The 20,304-nt window shown below is 46.2% G+C and overlaps 4 protein-coding genes across 6 annotated transcripts; 1 reads left to right on the top strand and 3 right to left on the bottom strand.

Moving 5' to 3' along the window:
• Nucleotides 1-2,714, bottom strand: ndufb9 (NADH:ubiquinone oxidoreductase subunit B9). The gene is made up of 4 exons (XM_058047246.2): nucleotides 2,565-2,714; nucleotides 1,587-1,779; nucleotides 362-475; nucleotides 1-282 (listed from the first exon to the last, which is right to left on the bottom strand). Exons 1-4 carry the CDS (start codon nucleotides 2,651-2,653, stop codon nucleotides 151-153), a joined length of 528 nt encoding a protein of 175 aa, XP_057903229.2. The 5' UTR covers nucleotides 2,654-2,714; the 3' UTR covers nucleotides 1-150.
• A 145-nt stretch (nucleotides 2,715-2,859) lies between these two features.
• On the top strand, nucleotides 2,860-8,623 carry tatdn1 (TatD DNase domain containing 1). Of its 3 annotated transcripts, none has more exons than XM_058047242.2 (12): nucleotides 2,860-3,012; nucleotides 3,355-3,420; nucleotides 3,487-3,536; nucleotides 3,617-3,680; nucleotides 3,756-3,899; nucleotides 3,976-4,018; nucleotides 4,081-4,166; nucleotides 4,233-4,273; nucleotides 5,219-5,295; nucleotides 5,369-5,439; nucleotides 5,518-5,644; nucleotides 7,244-8,618. In XM_058047242.2, the coding sequence occupies exons 1-12, from the start codon at nucleotides 2,934-2,936 to the stop codon at nucleotides 7,386-7,388; spliced, it is 993 nt and encodes a 330-aa protein (XP_057903225.2). In that variant the 5' UTR covers nucleotides 2,860-2,933; the 3' UTR covers nucleotides 7,389-8,618. The 3 variants fall into 3 exon arrangements, with proteins under 3 accessions (XP_057903225.2, XP_057903227.2, XP_057903226.2); XM_058047244.2 differs by having other exon boundaries at nucleotides 2,864-3,012; nucleotides 7,240-8,605; XM_058047243.2 differs by having other exon boundaries at nucleotides 2,956-3,012; nucleotides 3,401-3,420; nucleotides 7,244-8,623.
• A 2,151-nt stretch (nucleotides 8,624-10,774) lies between these two features.
• tmem65 (transmembrane protein 65) lies at nucleotides 10,775-13,811 on the bottom strand. The gene is made up of 7 exons (XM_058046753.2): nucleotides 13,375-13,811; nucleotides 12,925-12,969; nucleotides 12,773-12,840; nucleotides 12,652-12,706; nucleotides 12,373-12,415; nucleotides 12,204-12,309; nucleotides 10,775-12,136 (listed from the first exon to the last, which is right to left on the bottom strand). The coding sequence occupies exons 1-7, from the start codon at nucleotides 13,628-13,630 to the stop codon at nucleotides 12,023-12,025; spliced, it is 687 nt and encodes a 228-aa protein (XP_057902736.2). The 5' UTR covers nucleotides 13,631-13,811; the 3' UTR covers nucleotides 10,775-12,022.
• Nucleotides 13,812-16,601: 2,790 nt separating this feature from the next.
• On the bottom strand, nucleotides 16,602-19,844 carry rnf139 (ring finger protein 139). The gene is made up of 6 exons (XM_058046747.2): nucleotides 19,521-19,844; nucleotides 18,425-19,080; nucleotides 18,207-18,354; nucleotides 18,030-18,136; nucleotides 17,702-17,953; nucleotides 16,602-17,635 (listed from the first exon to the last, which is right to left on the bottom strand). Exons 1-6 carry the CDS (start codon nucleotides 19,681-19,683, stop codon nucleotides 16,844-16,846), a joined length of 2,118 nt encoding a protein of 705 aa, XP_057902730.2. The 5' UTR covers nucleotides 19,684-19,844; the 3' UTR covers nucleotides 16,602-16,843.
• Nucleotides 19,845-20,304: the final 460 nt, after the last annotated feature.

Raw genomic sequence — 20,304 nt, 5'->3', positions numbered from 1 at the left:
TTATTTCTTTACAGGTTTATTTAGTGACCGTAGCAGGTAAGGAGCCACGCACCTACAAGGACTGAGGGGGATGAGGAGGTGCTCTTAGCCACCAAACGTGCACAAGAGAATTTCTTCAGAAAGTCTTTACAGACGAAAGGGAGGGGGTGTTTATGTGGGGCGTTCCCTGGGGCGGGTGACGTACTGCCACCACAGAGGGGGAAGGTCGCCCTCCTGGCGGGCTGGAGGGAGGGCTTCAGACTTGGGCCCACCGGCTGGAGTCTCGGCCTGCAGCTGGGCCACCTGGAAGCAACAATGGGAACACATTTGATGGCCCGCTCGTTAGCTGACCAGAGGGATTCTACACCCTGGAGATTCCCACCTCTTTATCCCAGCTCTGCATCCTCAGCTTCTTCCACTCCTCCCTCTTGGAGAAGTAGTCAGGGTACATGGCCTTCTCTGATGGGTGCCACTGATCCAGCACCCACTCAGGAAGCTTCAAGAACAAAATAGAGACATTTTATCTACAAATATCAAGGTGCCCGATGTTCCCACCCTTCTTTTTTGTTTGTTTTGTTTTGTGTAAGATTCTGTGATTATACACTACCGCTCAAAAAATTTGGGATCACTTGGAAATTGTTTTGGCCAGTCTGAGATATGGCTTTTTCTTGGCAAGCCCGCCATGAAGTCCAGCATCCTGAAGTCCAACATCCTGAAGTCGCCACTTCTCTGTTGATACTGACACTGGTGTTTGACAGGTACTATTTAGTGCAGCTGCCAAGTGACGACCTGTGAGGCGTCTTTGTCTTAAACTACACACTCTCAGATATTCGTCTTCTTGCACAGTTGTGCATCGTTTTTCTGTCCTTGTTAGACCCAGTTTGTGCTCTCTGAATGAAATAGTTAACAGCATGGTTTTTAGTTTTAGATTTTAGTTTAGATTTTTAAATGGGTTTTCTAATAATCTATTAGCCTTATAAAATTATCAACTTGGATTAGCAGCCATACCAGGAGATTGATGCAGAGGACTGACAGTTGTTGATAGTAGGCCTCTATGCAAAAATGCAGATCCTTCTTTGAAAATCATCTGATTAATTTTAATTGTTTGTGAAATTGAAAAAAAATGTTTGTGAAATGCATGAAAATGTGTTTTTCTTTGGAAAGCAAAGAAATTTGCAAGTGATCCCAAACTTTTGAGCGGTAGTGTATGTGTGGAAAAAATCCCTCACTGAATTGGCAACTGCTCTGGCGTGGAGAAGGGGTAGGATTTAATAAGCTTACCTTCTTCCTGCTCCTTTTCAGACAAGTGTAGCAATGAAGTGTATATTGTATATGTGTACATGTGATGTACATGTAACATTATATTCATGTCTGAAATAAATTAAAAAAGACAGAACAAATAGACTAACGTAAACTTGAATTTCACTTTGGTTGAATTTGTATAATGAAACTAAACTAGGTGTGCACGATAATTATCAGAACAATATGAGGGAATTTTGACATCATACTGATAAATCAGTGCTGTTTCTTACATTTTTTCAGCTAATTTACTAGCACGAGTGGGTCAGAGTGTAATGCCTACTGCCATCCCGCAAGGCCAGTCTCACCTTGTAGCACTCATAGCGCTCGTAGGAGGTACCCCCAGGAGAGTCAGGGAAGATGTATGGCTGTGGATGCTGCTTGTCCCAAAACTCCTCCTCTCCCGCCTTCAGCATCATGGTGGCCTTCATCATGTCTTTTTCATTCTTGTTTTCGTCAAAGCGAGCACGCAGCAGGCAGGCATAGAAGCGATATTTGTCCCTAAATGGCAAAAGCACACAAGTTACATTGCTTTTAAAGACAACAGCAACAGGAATATGCATATGTATGATATCAAAAAAATTGCTTCCAATAAATAATTCTAATAATTGAGATCCTTATGTCAAGAAAATGGGCTGCACAGCGATCGAGTGGTTAATGCACAGGCCTCACAGCTAGGAGACCCGAGTTCAATTCCACCCTCAGCCATCTCTGTGTGGAGTTTGCATGTTCTCCCCGTGCATGCGTGGGTTTTCTCCGGGTTCTCCGGTTTCCTCCCACATTCCAAAAACATGCTAGGTTAATTGGCGACTCCAAATTGTCCATAGGTATGAATGTGAGTGTGAATGGTTGTTTGTCTATATGTGCCCTGTGATTGGCTGGCCACCAGTCCAGGGTGTACCCTGCCTCTCGAACGAAGACATGCTGGGATAGGCTCCTGCACCCCCATGACCCTTTTACCCACAAGCGGTAGAAAATGAGTGAATGTCAAGAAAATACTTTCACTAAAAGGGAACTGCTTTATGCCTTGTGGAGGCTAACCTTTAGCATTTGTATCTACATAAGGAGCATACACCAGCCAATATGTCAAGCGAATTGAAAAAAAAACATGAGTTTATTGTTGGAAGCACGGAATACAAGTCAAAGTTGGATTGTCCAGTCTGACTCGAGCAACGAGTGACCCGGCTAGCAGTTAGCTTAGCTATTAGCTTAGCTGCATTAGCAAACACAGAGCGCCGGCTAACTCCGCAAACAACTATCATCCCCTACAAAATAAGAGATCCTACCGAAAGATACACCACGACTCAAGGTGTCTCAAGGACTTTTTGTAGAGGCGCAGCACTTTTTGCTGGTGAGTTAGAAAGGCAGAGGCCATCCTTGGTGTCCTCTGTCACCTTCTAGCCGAGCGAGGCGCAAAGCATTCTGGGATTTTGTGGCTTGACATGTTTTGACCGTAATCCTGACCTCAAACGCGCAACATGAGTCTGAGTCTGGAGTTAAATGTTTGACAAACCAATTCAGGCTAGAGTTGCTATGAAATTATACTGACCCGAGTTGTTTGTTTGTTATGTTTACGCAAAAAACAGGGCAAACTAGGTGTTTGTTAAAAGAAGTGTCACCCCTTCTTTTATTATACTTACGGTATTCCCACACTTATGGTGCTGGTAAGGGCTGCATGCATTCTTCTTTCCCGGAGCAGAACTCTCTCAACTATGGCACAGCACAAATTCATCGGTAAGATAGACGTTTTGGGATAAATAAAACATAAATAAAAAGGTGATCGGGCTTTAAGTAATGAGCTCAGCTTGCGTAGTTTGTCTGGGGAGCTAATGGTGTTAGCAACTGTGTGGAGCACTGCTGCCTTGTTTTGGTGTCTTGCAGGTCCTGATTGATAAATTATATTTATCAATCTTATTTCAGACTCCAACTGCATTTAAAGCCGGATGCGAAAGCCCAGAGAGTAAAGCAATGCAATGCTGATTTAAATATACCTGTAGTATCAATTATTAATGTGCTGTACATTATGCACAGTTAATGTCACATACTGTAATTGAAAAAAAAGTATATCCATGACAGATATTGGCGTGAATCTGACGGCTCCAATGTTCCGAGGACTCTACAGAGACAAGCGGAAACACGACGGTGAGCATCTCCTTCCTGACTTACCTCTCCACTTTGCCTGAGAGCACCTGTGTCGTGTTCCTGTAGATGACTTCGATGACATCATCGACAGAGCTGTCAAAGCTGGCGTTGAAAAGGTGCATCCGTCCATTCAACCCCTCTCATGTCTAGAAAACCCAACCCCCTCCCTGCTGTGGTTAATGTGTGTCTCTTTCAGTTCATGATCACGGGAGGAAGCCTACAGGACAGCAAGGAGGCCCTCAAACTGGCTGAGACCAGAGGTAACCGTGACGACCCAATCCACGAGCCTTATGTGATCCGTACTTTATCCTGTCGCCATTGCTCCTTCAACACAGACAACTTCTACTGCAGCGCCGGCTGCCATCCGACCCGCTGCGGCGAGTTCGAAGACGGCGTAGCCTCGGAGTACCTCTCGGAGCTGAAGCGTCTGGCGATGGAGCACCGAGGAAAGGTGGTCGCCATCGGAGAATGCGGACTAGGCCAGTGCAATACAAACATTTTCATGGCTGACGTCGTGCATGAAAGTATTCACTGCGTTGTTTTTTTCCGCTTCAGATTTTGACAGGTTAGAATTCTGCCCCAAAGAGACTCAGCTCAAGTAAGTCTCTGCTGAAGGTGTACCATCATAAAGAAAGTGGACAAAGCCAAGCCTCTTTGCAGGTACTTTGAGAAGCAGTTTGAGCTGGCGGAGGAGACCAAGCTGCCCATGTTCCTCCACTGTCGCAACGCACATCAGGACTTTGTGGGTGAGTCATAGCCGCCTGGGTGAGGCCTGGGTGTGTCTCGTTGGCTGAGCGAGTCTTTGTTTCCAGACATCATGAGGAGGAATCGAGACAGATGCGTGGGGGGCGTGGTGAGTAGACTGATGGTTTGAGTGGAAATACAATATTTACATTTCATTTAATCTATTACCGTATTTTATGGTCTACAAGTCGCACAAGGCCAAAAATGCATAATTATGTAGAAAAAAAACATACATAAGTCACACTGGAGTATAAGTCACATTTTTGCAGGTAAATTCTAACATTTGTAAAATAATAATAAATAAAAAACAGGCTGAATAGGTGTAAGATATGCTAACACAATGGTTATTCAGCTACACAAAAAATAAAGATGAACAGAAAAGGTGTCCAGTGTTTATGGAACATAAACCGTTTTTTTTTCATTTATAAGTCGCTCTGGCGTATAAGTCACAGGATCAGCCAACCTATGAAAAAAAGTTACTTATACTTATAGGCTGGAAAATACGGTATTTATTCATGATGATATATGCTAATTGAATAGTACAATTCAATTAAACATGACATATTTAATAGTTAATTTAATTTGTAGAAGGATTCCTATAGAATTGTATTTTAATTGCATATTTAAGTTATATTATAATTTAATGTAATTTGTGTAGAGCAAGTAAATATATTAAGGATAAGTGAATAAATAAAAACAGGAGTAATCATGCACATACAATTCACAGTTGTTTTTTTTATAATGAGCATATATAGTCTGCAGTGTTAAGGAAAAGAAGGAGATAAAAATGTTAAATAAGTTAAATAATACAAGAAAAAATTGGAACAAATAGAAAAATAAATTATAATAAATAAGACATTCAATTACTGTAAAGAAAAATGCATTAACAATAAAATAATAAATAAATAAATAAAAATACAAATGGCCAGAAATGCACAATCCTTAGCTGATGAGACAATAATGGATGGTCTGTGAAATATTGAATTATAATCCATTGATGACGAATGCAAGCTGCAATTTGTTTTTCCACTTTGAAGTCAAATCCTCTGTTTAGGTTCACTCGTTCGATGGGACCGAAAAGGATGCCGCTGCCCTCATCGACCTGGACCTCTATATCGGAATAAACGGATGGTGGGCTGGGACGTGGTTTTCCAAGGCACCGTGCCATGTGCAACAATGAACATTCTGTCATTTTCACTTTCAGTTCCTTGAAAAGTGAGGCCAACATTGAAGCCATGAAGTCCATTCCCACTGAGAGACTCATGATAGAAACTGGTGCGATATCTCCTGGAGGGCAAATCTCTCCAATCTTTGCATCTGGTCACGTGTCTGTCTATATGTCGCCGCCGCCAGATGCTCCATGGTGTGGCGTGAAGAACACGCACGCGGGCGCCAAATACATCAAAACAACTTTCCAGACTAAGAAGAAATGGGAGGCGGGGCACTGCCTGAAGGACAGGAACGAGCCGTGTCACATCATGTGAGTGGAACCTTTGCAGATCACGTCACCTGTCACTGTTAAGTCAATACCGACGTATTTTATACACGCCGACGTCTTTATACACGCCGACGTCTTTATACACGCCGACGTCTTTACACACGCCGACGTCTTTATACACGCCGACGTCTTTATACACGGCGCCGTCTTTATACACGCCCCTCAACACAAACAAGCAAGTATGCCGAAAGTGACTTCTTAAGCGGTAGCAACATAAAAGGCAACAAAACAAAGCTTCCCACCACAAACATACCATAAAACGGGGGTAATAAGGGACCATTTTTGGGGTAATAAGTGACAATTTTCGGGGTTAATAAAGGACAATTTTCGGGGTAATAAGGGACAATTTTTGGGGTAATAAGGGACAATTTTCGGGGTAATAAGGGACAATTTTCGGGGTAATAAGGGACAATTTTTGGGGTAATAAGGGACAATTTTCGGGGTAATAAGGGACAATTTTCAGGGTTATAAGGGACAATTTTCAGGGTTATAAGGGACAATTTTCAGGGTGATAAGGGACAATTTTCGGAGTTAATAAGGGACAATTTTCGGGGTAATAAGGGACAATTTTCAGGGTAATAAGGGACAATTTTTGGAGTTAATAAGGGACAATTTTCGGGGTAATAAGAGACAATTTTCAGGGTAATAAGGGACAATTTTCCGGGTTAATAAGGGACAATTTTTAGGGTAATAAGGGACAATTTTCAAGGTTAATAAGGGACAATTTTCAGGGTAATAAGGGACAATTTTCGGGGTGATAAAGGACAATTTTTGGGGTAATAAAAGGACAATTTTTGGGGTAATAAGGGACAATTTTTGGGGTAATAAGGGACAATTTTTGTTTTAGGGTCATAAGGGACAATTTTCAAGGTGATAAGGGACAATTTTCAGAGTTAATAAGGGACAATTTTCGGGGTGATAAGGGACAATTTTTGGGGTGATAAGGGACAATTTTCGAGGTTAATAAGGAACAATTTTCGGGGTGATAAGGGGCAATTTTTGGGGTGATAAGGGGCAATTTTCGGAGTGATAAGGGACAATTTTCGGGGTGATAAGGGACAATTTTCAGGGTGATAAGGGACAATTTTCGAGGTTAATAAGGGACAATTTTCGGGGTGATAAGGGGCAATTTTCAGGGTGATAAGGGACAAATTTCGGGGTGATAAGGGACAATTTTCGGGGTGATAAGGGGCAATTTTCAGGGTGATAAGGGACAAATTTCGGGGTGATAAGGGACAATTTTCGGGGTAATAAGGGACAATTTTTGTGTTGCTTTGTGTTGTTTTTTTCAAAGAAGCATAAATCGTTCAAAAAACATTTTCCCAAAAATTGTCCCTTATTACCCCGCTATCCCTTATAACCCCGTTTTACGGTACTAAAATTTTCACATATGGGGGAAAAAAAAAACTCCACACGAAGATAGACTTCATCCTGACAGTCAACACCCACTGAAAGATTCAGTCTGCAGCGTAAATCCAAACGGAACAGTCCAAAATGGTCTGCGTTCCTACAAAGTCCTCCTCCTTTTTGGACATGTTCCATGGTGAAAATAAGCCATACCGTGTTGTTTCTTGCAGACAGGTTCTGGAGGTCATGGCGGCAGCCAGGGAGGAAGACCCTGCAGAACTTTCCGGCGCCATCTACAACAACACCATCCAAGTGTTCTTCTCATCCACTTGATGACAACAAAGCTCCGGTGGACTTTGGGAGGCGAGCCGTGTGCTGACGTGATGGACAAAGCAAGAAAGTGAAGCGTTTTAATGCATATGCACATTTATTTCAATAAATATCGTCTTAAATTCAAATGCATTTCACTGCAAAGAGACACAGGAAAACACGGCAACAGGAGTTTTGGTCTTGAAAAGTCCACAGAGCTTCTTCAGTGCAGTCCGGTCACTCAGAGGTAGAACTGGATTGGGGGTCCGGTTGGCTAGTTGATGATGATGACATAATGTTTGCGGCGGCTCCCAACACCCATGTCTGTGGAAGATGCTGTGGGGAATCATCAATGTCCTGTTCTAGAAGTTCTTGTCTATTCACATTTGGACCGCAGTATCCATTTCAACCGCAACTGGGAAGGAGAAATGAGTCTCTGAAGGATTTCCTAGGCCACAGAAGACCAAAGAGGGGTTGCACGTGGTCTAGGACAGAGTGATTCCAATTCCAAAGCCAAACACGGCACACAGCGTCATGGCCAAGGGGAAGGAGATCCCCCAGCACGTATCACGAATCTTCCTCCGCGTGCACGAGCTTGTCCCCACCGTGGCCCTGGGCGGCACGTTGGCCTGCTCCGCCACCATCTTCATCCTGTCGGAGAGCGTGCACAGGTTCATTTTGACGTCCTCCCACTCCTGCCGCAGCGTGGCCATGCCCTGAGCCTCTTGGCGGAGCCTCCTTGACTCTTGGCGGAAGACCTTTATTTCTCTTTGAATCACGTTGTTGACTTCCTGGCGCAGGGTCTCCAGGTCCCTTTGTGTCTGCTCCCTGATCTCCAGGCGGAGAGCCTCCATGTCCTGCGGGTTCATTCCCAAGTTTTTCTGCACCTCTTGGCGGAGATTCCTGGCTTCTTGGCGGACCACCTTGGATTCTCGATGCGTCTGGGTCACAGCATTCACCACGTCCTGGCGGAGAGCCTCGATGTCCCTCTGGGTCTGAGCGTTGATATCCTGCACGTTTTGGCGGAGGGCGCTGAATTCTGCCATGGCCTCAACCTTCATCGTGGCTTCCATCCTTCTTCTCTGCGACAACTCTAGAAGAAACCCTGCGTGTTTTCTGTGTGTGAGCACATCTTAGCTCCTTCAGCCTGTAGTTGAGAGTCAGGCAAAGTCCACGACCAAAGGCGAAACACATGATGAGCCGCTGTGTGATGTCATGTCACAGACATGTTGTCATGGCAACCACAGCTCTGGCTCGCTAGTAGCATAGTAACATGCATGTAATGAGACGGTATCCCCCTTTTTTTTTAAATACACCAGCTTGTCCCATGAACACGCCATTAACACACTTTCTATTATTAGCTTTTGTATATAATCTCAATGTAAAGTTGCGTGATACCATATGCTGATTTATATCAAATATTGGTCCAATATTAACAAAAAAATATATCTGCCTGCTTCTAAAATCCCACATACTGCGTATCAGTACTGAAATATCAGAGTAATATTTCTTTATCTTATGTGGTGTAAAACTAAGACAGGAACAACAACATACAGTGAAGAAAATAAGTATTTGAACACCCTGCTATTTTGCTATTTCTCCCACTTAGAAATCATGGAGGGGTCTGAAATTTTCATCGTAGGTGCATGTCCACTGTGAGAGAGATAAACTAAAAAGAAAAATCCAGAAATCACAATGCATGATTTTTTAACAATTTATTTGTGTGATACAGCTGCAAATAAGTATTTGAACACCTGTGTATCATCTAGAATTCTGACCCTGAAAGACCTGTTAGTCTGCCCATTAGAAGTCCACCTGCACTCCATGTATCATCCTGAATCAGATGCACCTGTTTGAGGTCGTTAGCTGCATAAAGACACCTGTCCACCCCATACAATCAGTAAGACTTTAACTTGTAACATGGCGAAGACCAAAGAGCTGTCCAAAGACACCAGAGACAAAATTGTACACCTCCACAAGGCTGGAAAGGGCTACGGAGCAATTACCAAGCAGCTTGGTGAAAAAAGGTCCACTGTTGGAGCTATCATTAGAAAATGGAAGAAGCTAAACATGACGGTCAATCTCAATCGGAGTGGAGCCCCATGCAAGATATCACCTCGTGGGGTCTCAATGATTCTAAGAAAGGTGAGGAATCAGCCCAGAACTACACGACAGGACTTGGTCAATGACCTGAAAAGAGCTGGGACCACCGTTTCCAAGGTTACTGTAGGTAATACACTAAGACGTCATGATGTGAAATCATGCATGGCACGAAAGGTTCCCCTGCTTAAACCAGCACATGTCAAGGCCCGTCTTAAGTTTGCATATGACCATTTGGATGATACAGAGGAGTCATGGGAGAAAGTTTTATGGTCAGATGAGACCAAAATAGAACTTTTTGGTCATAATTCCAATAAGCGTGTTTGGAGGAAGAAGAATGAAGAGTACAATCCGAAGAACACCATCCCTACTGTGAAGCATGGGGGTGGTAGCATCATGCTTTGGGGGTGTTTTTCTGCACATGGGACAGGACGAGTGCACTGCATTAAAGAGAGGATGACTGGGGCCGTGTATTGTGAGATTTTGGGGAACAACCTCCTTCCCTCTGTCAGAGCATTGAAGATGGGTCGTGGCTGGGTCTTCCAACACGACAACGACCCGAAGCACACAGCCAGGAAAACCAAGGAGTGGCTCCGTAAGAAGCATATCAAGGTTCTAGCATGGCCCAGCCAGTCTCCAGACCTGAACCCAATCGAAAATCTTTGGAGGGAGCTCAAACTCCGTGTTTCTCAGCGACAGCCCAGAAACCTGACTGATCTAGAGAAGATCTGTGTGGAGGAGTGGGCCAAGATCCCTCCTGCAGTGTGTGCAAACCTGGTGAAAAACTACAGGAAACGTTTGACCTCTGTAATAGCAAACAAAGGCTACTGTACCAAATATTAACATTCATTTTCTCAGGTGTTCAAATACTTATTAGCAGCTGTATCACACAAATAAATTGTTAAAAAATCATGCATTGTGATTTCTGGATTTTTCTTTTTAGTTTATCTCTCTCACAGTGGACATGCACCTACGATGAAAATTTCAGACCCCTCCATGATTTCTAAGTGGGAGAAATAGCAAAATAGCAGGGTGTTCAAATACTTATTTTCTTCACTGTATTTAAAAGCACAAAATGAGTAGCGACCCACCGTCGGCGGGCGAGTGGTTAGCGCGCAGACCTCACAGCTAGGAGACCCGGGTTCAATCCCACCCTCGGCCATCTCTGTGCGGAGTTTGCATGTTCTCCCCGTGCATGCTATATGTGCCCTGTGATTGGCTGGCCAGCAGTCTCGCTTTGGAATGTGACCACCCGCTAACCTAATAATAATACATTTTATTTGTATAGCGCTTTTCAAAATACTCAAAGACACTTTACAGAAGAATGGCGTTGAATAAAAGCAAGAGTAAAAGATACAACATTCATTCGTTAATACACAGTTAAAACATGAGAAAAAGCGGAGTCAGGAGGATGAGGAGCAGACATGAGGCAAAGGTCCAATGACATCACTGTGTGGTTCTGTGAGACCCACAAAGTCAGTCAGGACAAATCCTCAAGTCCGCTTCATCCATGCATGCACATGGCGATATATGGAGGCCGGCAAAATCATCCAGTTCATTGGCATTCATTATTATTTATTTATAGTGTGATTTTTCTTGTCACATTTTAGCCTGGTGAGATCTTTCCTGGTGACGTTTTCTCCGGGTACTCCGGTTTCCTCCCACATTCCAAAAACATGCTAGGTTAATTGGCGACTCCAAATTGTCCATAGGTATGAATGTGAGTGTGAATGGTTGTTTGTCTATATGTGCCCTGTGATTGGCTGGCCACCAGTCCAGGGTGTACCTTGCCTCTCGCCCGTAGACAGCTGGGATAGGCTCCAGCATCCCCCGCGACCCTCGTGAGGATGAGTGGTAGAAAATTAATGAATGAATGTTTGATGTGGCTAGCGTGCGTGCGCATGAAGTAACTCATTCGGACAAATATTTACATTAGCACTCAATAAATATTCATAACGTCATCAAATCTGACCTTTATGCGATCCCAAATAGTATCAGCATTCAGGCGCAAATACGAGGTGAAAGAAAAAGAGGGAAAATACAGTAGAGTCGAGGGTTGGAGGATTGTCGCTCTATTCTGGTTCTACTGCTAGTAGTGTTGTAGTAGTAGTTACGTTATATTTGATAGATTACGTTATAATTGTTAGTCAAATTCTACTTTTGTTCCAGTTTTAACTCCAGGTGTGATTAAACTGGCTAAATCGACGTTTAGGGTCGATCGACTGCATCATAGCGTCTGTCTTGAGAAGCAGAAAGCGGTATCGGTTAGTAAAAAGGATATCGTGCACCGCTACTTCCTAGTCTTCGGCAGAACCGGACCGCTTGGTGAGCAAACCGTTTTAAGACGTTCACAAATGCCCCCTCCCCCGAAAAGTTCAAAACATGCACACAGCATGCCAACTTGGAGGTAGCCGTTAGCTAGCAGTTAGCGTTGCTTGTGTTAGTAAACAGTCATTTCAAAAAAGGGGCTGGTAGTGTCGGACAGAAAGTCATCACTCTGCCGTCAAAATATCTGTCCGGCAAAAGTGCCTTGAGGCAGGAAGTGAGGTCACTGCCTGGCCATGAGAAGACATCAGTGTGTCCAGTGTGTGTTATGGCCACCCATTAGGAGCGCGATGCCGAGCTAGCAGGGTGCGCCGCCTTTTCCTCGTCATCGCCGATGAATAAGAGGGGGAACATTCCCAAAATGCAGCCGATGAAGACGCCGATGGCTTTACCCTGCAGGGGAACGGAGAAGGGTAGTGGATCGTTTCGGACAGTGGCGGCTCGAGTTCTGCAGCCTCACCGAGTGCGAGCTGACCCTAGTCTGCCACATGTCCGCCTGTTTGGGGGTCAGGTCCGGAACCTGCATGCCCAGTTTGGACGCCAGGGCCTCCACGTAACCTGCTAGGCTGCAAACACACGCTGTGGAGATGCCAGGGAAACACACACACATACACATACTGTCCTCTTACCCAAGACCCGCCAGGTCTGACACCAGGTTCCCCAGGGCGGCAGCTGAAGACACACAAAGACAAACTCTAAATATTCTAAAAAGATCTCGAGAACATCTCAGCACGTTCTCCTAACAGGTTGAATTAATCATCACAGCAGCCTCATTTGCACTTTGCAGATGGTAACCATGGCAACAGAATGTCAAGCGGCGCACCAATGAGACACGGTGATGACCCTCCAGGCCAGCAGGGGGAGCTCGTCTGACAACGTGTGATGATTTTGAAAGTGCAGGTTCTTACCAGCCATGGTGGAAATTCCCAGCGTGACTCCGATCGAAAGCTCAATCTGCGTTCCCTGCAGGGAGAAGGAAGGAGGGCAACGGTCAACCGACAGGTGGGACACGGCGGTCTAGTCACTTACGGCTGAGATCATGATGGCGTTGTCCAGGAAACCGAAGCCGACGAAGGGAACGGCATTGTGGAATATGACTACATGAAAGACATGAGACGGTTTTACTCATGTTACTGCAACATGCTACACTGTGTGTTTTTGTGTGTACACGTGTAGCCCACCATATCGTATCTGGGCTGCGGTGGGGGGCGAAGTCTCCAGAGTCTCTGAGGAGGACAAAATAAAGTTTTTGGTCACAGTAGATCCTCAGGGGTAAAAAAAACAAAGGATTTAAATGAGAATCAATAGCAGATTTCAATCAATTGTATGTGATAAAAGCAAATAATGATATTATTTTGATGATACTGTGAACATTTTTAAGTATTAAGTATCAGTATGGGCAATAATAGTCGTATATTTGAATATGTAGTATTGTCCACTATAAATAAGTACTTACTAAAGGAATAAATGAAGTATTGGCAAGAGTAAGATGATTTGATGTTTCCACTGACTCACACTTTAACGTGACCATTGCAGTGACCAATCACGACTAGTTCACGCCAAGACCACGCCCATTGGCCCCAAGAAGCTCCGGTAAAAAGAAAGGAAGTGACCTTTAACCCGAGACGCACCTTGAGCAATGGCGATGGACTCAAAGTTTTGAAGCTCTTTTAGCAAACATGTCCTCTCCCTGGCCTGGAGGCGGTAGATAAACTCCTTGGCTCTCTTGGGGGAGTTCAGCGGCTCCCTCGGCTCGTTCCTGCCGTGAGTTCCCATTAGACGACGGGGAGTGTGTCGCCTTCCTCCCGGCAGCCTCGGTGCCGTCGCGCCCAACGATGCCGCCGGTAACTTAGAGCCGAGAGCTCGGTGCAGACACAACTTGAGCATGGCGGACCAAAAAAAAACAACAAGGACCTGTATAAAATGTTACAATATATCTTCCAGCGGCACTGCCTGAACAAAGAGTTTAATGCTGCTCTTCAACAAGAAGAAATCGTTGCTGGTTAGCAGCAGGAGTTTGTTGAAGTGAAGAACCGTCAAGTCAGCTAGCATCACATTTCCGGGCCATTTCAAAATAAAACTAATTACTTCCGGCTTCGTCACAACAACGATGTATTGAGGTGAGTGCGGAGGTGGGCGATACATGTTACTGTTTTTCAAGATCCTTGAGTGATTTAGTGAGTTTTGCCTTTAAGTAGTAGATTTTAGAGAAACTAAACAATTTTAATCAACAAATACATTTGAGAATAATATATACATACAATAAGAGATATTTAACAAACAAAAGTACAATTATTCCCTTGCGTTATTAGAGCCATGTAGACAGGAAATAACACCCCTATAGTCACTTTAACACTCCTGCTATTCTTTGTTTACGCCACATTGCTCAACTGTAATGCACAGGCTACGGGATCAGTGGAGGGACACACAAGATGGCCATGGCTTTCAAAATAGTAAGCAAGCCTCAAATGTATTTATTTTAAACATAAGCCAAAAACCTAACCACTTCCACTCAGGGTGGGAGGGCATCTTTTTTTGCTCTCTCAAACAGTGTCAAGGTCATGTAATGCCTCAATGTGACCAGAATACGCATGACTTGTATTCAAGTTGTGTTTTGACTAATAATCATCCTTGCGATGGAAAAACATGATATAGTGAAGGAGTCATAATAGAACCAGGATCATTCCAGGCTGAGTCATGTGGGGGAACCGAAACCTTGACATGTTTGAATCCCACCAGATCTTGTGACACCCCATAGATATGACAATAACTATTAGTGTATCGTCCCATGCAAATTGTCTTGTGGGTGATATTCAAAGAGGAGACATGGACAATATCAAATGTGATTTTAATTACAGCCATTAAAAAGAAGAAGAAAAAAAAAGACAGCTTCCAGCCTTGTCAAAAAGCTTTCCGCACAATTGTCTTCTTGAGCCGAAGTCCCTCTCAGTGCTGTTTGGCCGACCCAACGCCATACTTTGTGCTTAACGCCTCAGAACCAACGGATGAAAAGTGCTGCTGCATCTTCTTCTACACAAATACGTTAATCGCTCTAGCAGCATAATTCTCACTTTGCCCGACACAGTAGTTTAAGCCTGGAAATTAAAGTAGTACTATTCTCGCAGGCCGACAACGGGACCCTGAGACTAAACGGTCTGGACCTCGGTAGAGGTCACCTTCAGCTCCTTTGGTGAATTCTGGCAACACAAGCATGATTAACACACACACTCTGCTTTCCTCCCTCTCAACACAATCAATCACATGACAGCATGTTTTAATTTATTTGGGGAAAGCGCTTATCAAAAGTACCTCTTATCAGAACCGGACTAAAGACTGACTGAGAACGTGTCAGCGTGTTTGCTTTAATTACATGTACAAGAACGTACATAAATGCAGGCACGGTCACACAAGAGACCAGTAGGCCATCATCAAGACGCTTCCGCTTCACTCCGATTGGCCGAGAAGGGGACATGTGACACTACCTGAGCTCCGGTCCATCAGCGAACGCATCATTACAGCAGACTTTTTTTTTTATACAATCAAGACATTCTTTCAAAATGGACTGTGTGTCCGGCTACGGGTTCCTGTGTCCATGTTGGTGCAGAACACACTTGTGGAACACGACAGAACCCTACGCTCTGGAGATGTGCTGAAGTTTCCTTTTAAAAGTGACATGGAGCAGCGTGGCGGCGCAGGAAGAGAACGTGCAAAGATCAGAACGAACGGGTTGGTCGTCACCACGCAGCTGTCACACACGCGCTTTAAATGGATGGTTGGGAATTTTTGGACATATCCGACATCCCCGTCAGCGGTGCGTCCCGTTAGTCCTGGTTGTTTTTTTTCCGTGTGCTTGGTGGGGTTACTTGTGTTTTGTGTGAAGTTCCATCTGTTTCTTTATTACCAAAGCTTTTCTTAGACGCTGAATTTTTTTGCTATGCTGCACGGTGGTTGAGTGGTTAGCGTGTAGACTTAACAGCTCGGAAACCAGAGTTCAATCCCACTCTCGGCCATCTGTGTGGAGTTTGCATGTTCTCCCCGTGCATGCGTGGGTTTTCTCCGGGTACTCCGGTTTCCTCCCACATTCCAACAACATGCTAGGTTAATTGGCCACTCCAAATTGTCCATAGGTAAATGGTTGTTTGTCTATATGTGCCCTGTGATTGGCTGGCCACCACTCCAGGGTGTACCCTGGCTCTTGCCCGAAGACAGCTGGGATAGGCTCCAGCACCTTTGAAGCCCTAGTGAGGATAAGCGGTAGAAAATTAATCATATTTTTGCTTTTGGATTTTGATTAAATTTATGCTGCAAATTTCAATTGAAATTGTAAACAAAATGCGTATTCATTTTCTATGCTGCATGTCCTCACATTGGTAGCGGGGACGCCGGAGCCTATCCCAGCAGACTTTGGGCAATGGTCACCAGCCATTTAGAGTTGCCAATTGACCTAACATGCGTGCTTTTGGAATGTGGGAGGAAACCATGCAAGCTGCACAGACGGGCCCAAACGGAGATTTGAACCCACATCTTCCCAATCTACTGACATGCTAACCACTAAGTCTCCGTGCGGCCATGTTTTTCAATTTCACTTCATTAAAGTTCAGTGCATAGGGCAGCTCATTAAAAAGAGCTTTGGTAATAACATCAACAAATGAACCTTCATTATGCCCCTCAAAAGTGATACATTTGCAGCACTAAACATAACGGCATCCCTTTGGCTTTGTGCTAAAAGGAATGTCGCCATCACTTGTTTGGTAGTCAGACATGTTTACTTTCACTATGCCAGCAGTAAACAACGTGAAGCAACTGCTGTCATGTGATGGCTGGTGTCAGCACGCAGTGGTGCGAAGGGAGGGAGATTGTGAGGTCTGACTCTTTCATTTTTGTGATGCAAATGTATTGCTCTTGAACGCATGTTGTGAGCCTCACCTCGCGGAACTACGTTCTTGAATTCTTCAGTGGAGGCAATGTTTCTGCTGACGGGGATGTCAGAAACATCCCAACGATCCCTTTAAAGGGCAACCCTAAAGAAACTGAAAAATCACATCCCTGACATGTTTCAATTAAAATGCTGAATTTGTGTTGCTAACTTAAATAAAGACGTCAGTCCTCTGTGGAGTCTGTGTCATCGTTCAAATACTCTTCTTCCACGGGTGTGCCGCCATTTTGCACCACCCACTCGTCGTCGTCGTACTCGATGCTGTCGTTGTCCTCCAGCAGCTCGTGGTCCAGCCCAGCTGGCTCGCCAGCACCCGCAGCATCAGCAGCCGCCGCCCCATCCCGGTTCACGGGCTGGCCGTCGCGAGGCTCGTGGCGCCGGTTCTCCCTCACCAGCAGCGGGGCTGCATCATTGTTGTCCGGCGGTGCCGCATAGCCACCGTTGTTGTTGGAGAAGGCATCCCTGTCTTGGCTGTCTTCGTCCACGTTGACCCTCTGATGGCACATGGGGCAGGTGTCCTGGATGTACAGCCACTTGCGGAGGCACAGCGCGTGGAAGTAGTGGTGGCACGGCGTGATGCGGGCCGAGGTGGCGAAGTCCTGGTAGCAGATGGCGCACACGTCCTCGATGTCCCTCAGCTGGTCGCCGCGCAGCTCCGGCAGAGAGTTGATCTTCTTGACAGCCGTGCGGCGGTTGATGAACGTCTTCCAGCCGTTCTTGGCCTGCAGGTAGATGTTGAAGTAGGCGTGCAGGCACATCATGCAGGCGCGGATCTTGCTGCCCGACTCGAACATCATGGTGTAGGCGCCGTTCCCGAACATCACCACACCGAACAGGAACTCGATGATGTTGCCCGTGGAGCGCACATAGTAGACGTAGTCGTCCAGCTTCTCCCACAGAACGTTGGAGAAGCCGTCAGCCATGAAAAGGCCATAGACTGTCAGCGACACCACCACCTGGAAAGGGGAGCCGCCATGTTTTGTCACTTCTTCCTCAGCAGGAATGCGTTGGAAGAGGCATACCTTGAGGCAGAGCTCCACGCAGAAGGCGGTGACGGCGAAGAGCCAGGTGTTGAGGGCGTAGTGGTGCCACAGGGCATGGCTGAGCACCACCGGGAGCACAAAGAGCGCCGCCGACACCAGCAGCACAGGGAAGTGGCGGCGGAACGAGGAGACGTGCGAGGCGCTGAGGGACATCAGCACCGGGTCGGTCATACCTTGGATGAAGTGCAGGATGGCCGTCAGCAGAAGGCACATGTTGCGGCTCAGACGGACCTTTCGATCAGAGCGGGTTCGGATCAGCAAAACGACCACAAACCAACTCAGCGTATTTCCATAAAAAGGGACCTACCAGCCGTTCCCCGGGGTCCAGACTGCTGAGGCCGGTCTGCAAGGCCAGGATGAAGAACAAAACTGGAGCCACGAAGCCCAAACGTTTGTCCTCCTCCTCAGTCGAACCTGACAGAGATGCAAAGTTCGAAAAAGGGAACATTTTCTTTTGACCACTTGCGGCGTCACTTTCGTTTACCGATGAAGGTGAGGATGCTGAGACCCAGGTAGTGCGCCACAGACGAGATGACGGCACTCATCCCCAGAACCGTGAGTGTGGAGTCGCATCCGGAGATGATCAGGTTACTGGTCACGTCCCAGAACACATCCCAGCTCAGCAGGTAGCCCTGCGAGGACCGTGGAGACGTGTTACACCTCACAAACACTCTGAAACACGCACTCGGATTCAACCACCACCTGCGAGTCCAAGTTCCCATCTGTTGTCACTCCCGTGGCATCGCCGCTCTCCCTCCGCACCGCCCGCACCACATAGATGAGTATCAGGGCTTGGGCGGTGACCCGGGTCAGCCAAAACACTCGCAAGACGTCAGGGAACCTGATCCTCTTCCAAGTGTCCTTCAGCAGCAGCTGTAGACCGTACATCCGGTACATGTGGCGGACCAGCAGGTAAACGTAGCGACACGAGTAGTAGAACCACTTGAGCCTCATGGTGAGGCACACCACCGTGTTGAGCGCCAACGCCATGCCCGAGAACACAGCCACCAGCCGCCGCACATCCAGCGGCAGCTCGATCATCAGCCCCCATACGGGCACCATGATGTCCAGGACCACCAGGGCGGCCAGCGACGACTGCAGGTTGAAGAGGAACACGTAACCCACCCCGAAGACAAGCTGGATGGCCGCCACGCCCAGCCACAGCGTAGGCCCATTCCTGGGCACCAGTCTGAAGCCCAGCGCCGCTTTGTAGTAGGCGCTGTAGAAGTCAATGTGAGACGTGGCGTGGTAGTTGATGAGGACAGCCGCCGCGCCGAGGACGACGGCCAAGAACAGCGTGTAGAACTTGAACAAGGCCTTCTGGGAGAGCAGCAGCACCACACTGGAGATAAGGACTCCTGGAAAACAAGCAACAACTGTTCAAGACCACCATGAAGTCAACATTTGTGTCCCTCGCTTTGGATTTTAAAAACCCAGATAACGCATACATTTATTTAAAAAATAAAATTAAAAAAAAGATATCGATGGAATGACTCAACAAATGTTTGTCGTTGTCTACAAAGAGCGACACAAAGATCTAAGAGGTTAGCAACTTGATAACGAAAATGGCAACAACGATCCAAGTCTTCTCAACAACATCTGCGTTGTTTCAAGTAAGCATTAAATCAGAGTTTCGGCTGCGGTGTAATGGAACTAAAAAGTAAAATACGTCAAACTAGTGATGTTTCCACGGAGCTGCCATGTTGTCGTCGCCCTCTCTGACTGACAGTTACGTCAGGCCGCGGCTCGGAATCAGGCGGCTAAAGTTAGCCAAGGAAGTGTGCGGTCCAACACTCACCCGACACTCGGAACAAAGCCTTCCCGACGGCACCGGCCCATCCCGGGCCGGGGTCGTAATAAGAGTTAAAAATTGCGTCGATGATAAAGATGCAGGGGACTCGTAGAGCCACATCGAGCACCGCTAAGGCCTGCTGGCCTATTCGGGCTTGAGCGGACGCCATTCGGCTTAAGCGAACAGCTCAGAGTCCCAGCGAGTCCGGAATATCCATGAAAGATGAAAACTCATCGAAGCTCATTAGAAGCAGCCTCTTTTGCTCGGCTTAGCTCAGGCTGGAGCTCAACTGGCAGCTGGGGACAGCATCCGCCATGTCTAGCTAACTTTCCTGGTACGTCTTCTTCGCTCGGGCGAAGTACTTCCGAATGACGCTTTAGTGCCACCCAGCGTACGACATCAGTATTGCAACATCCATGAATTAGTTGAGTGTGGTCACTGCAGTAGCTGAAATATGTCTTCTGTTTTATGTCCGGATTGATATATTTTCACCAGTTGTTCCACCTCCTCCAAAAGCAGGATAAAAAAGAAATAACAGGCCAACTTGTGCTGAGCTTGCATTCAAAGTCTTGTCCTTAATATGACATCACATAGACGCTCATCACCTGACTTGTCTTTCGTCATGAGGCAATCTGTCCTGTGTCATGCTATTTTGAGAGCTGGGCCAGGACATGTCTGACTCTGTGAGAGGCCACCCAGGCCCTGCTGTCTCCCCCATGACTCTGGAGGATGGAAGTCGCCTCACCGGACATTGAGGCCTTCCGCCGTGAGATGTTTGTGGTCACGAGGA

This window comes from Doryrhamphus excisus, linkage group LG7 (genome assembly GCF_037039965.1).
Source record: "Doryrhamphus excisus strain RoL-2023G ecotype Guam linkage group LG7, RoL_Dexc_Guam_v1.1, whole genome shotgun sequence".
Taxonomy (NCBI): domain Eukaryota; kingdom Metazoa; phylum Chordata; class Actinopteri; order Syngnathiformes; family Syngnathidae; genus Doryrhamphus; species Doryrhamphus excisus.
This window is presented reverse-complemented; position numbering and strand designations above follow the sequence as displayed.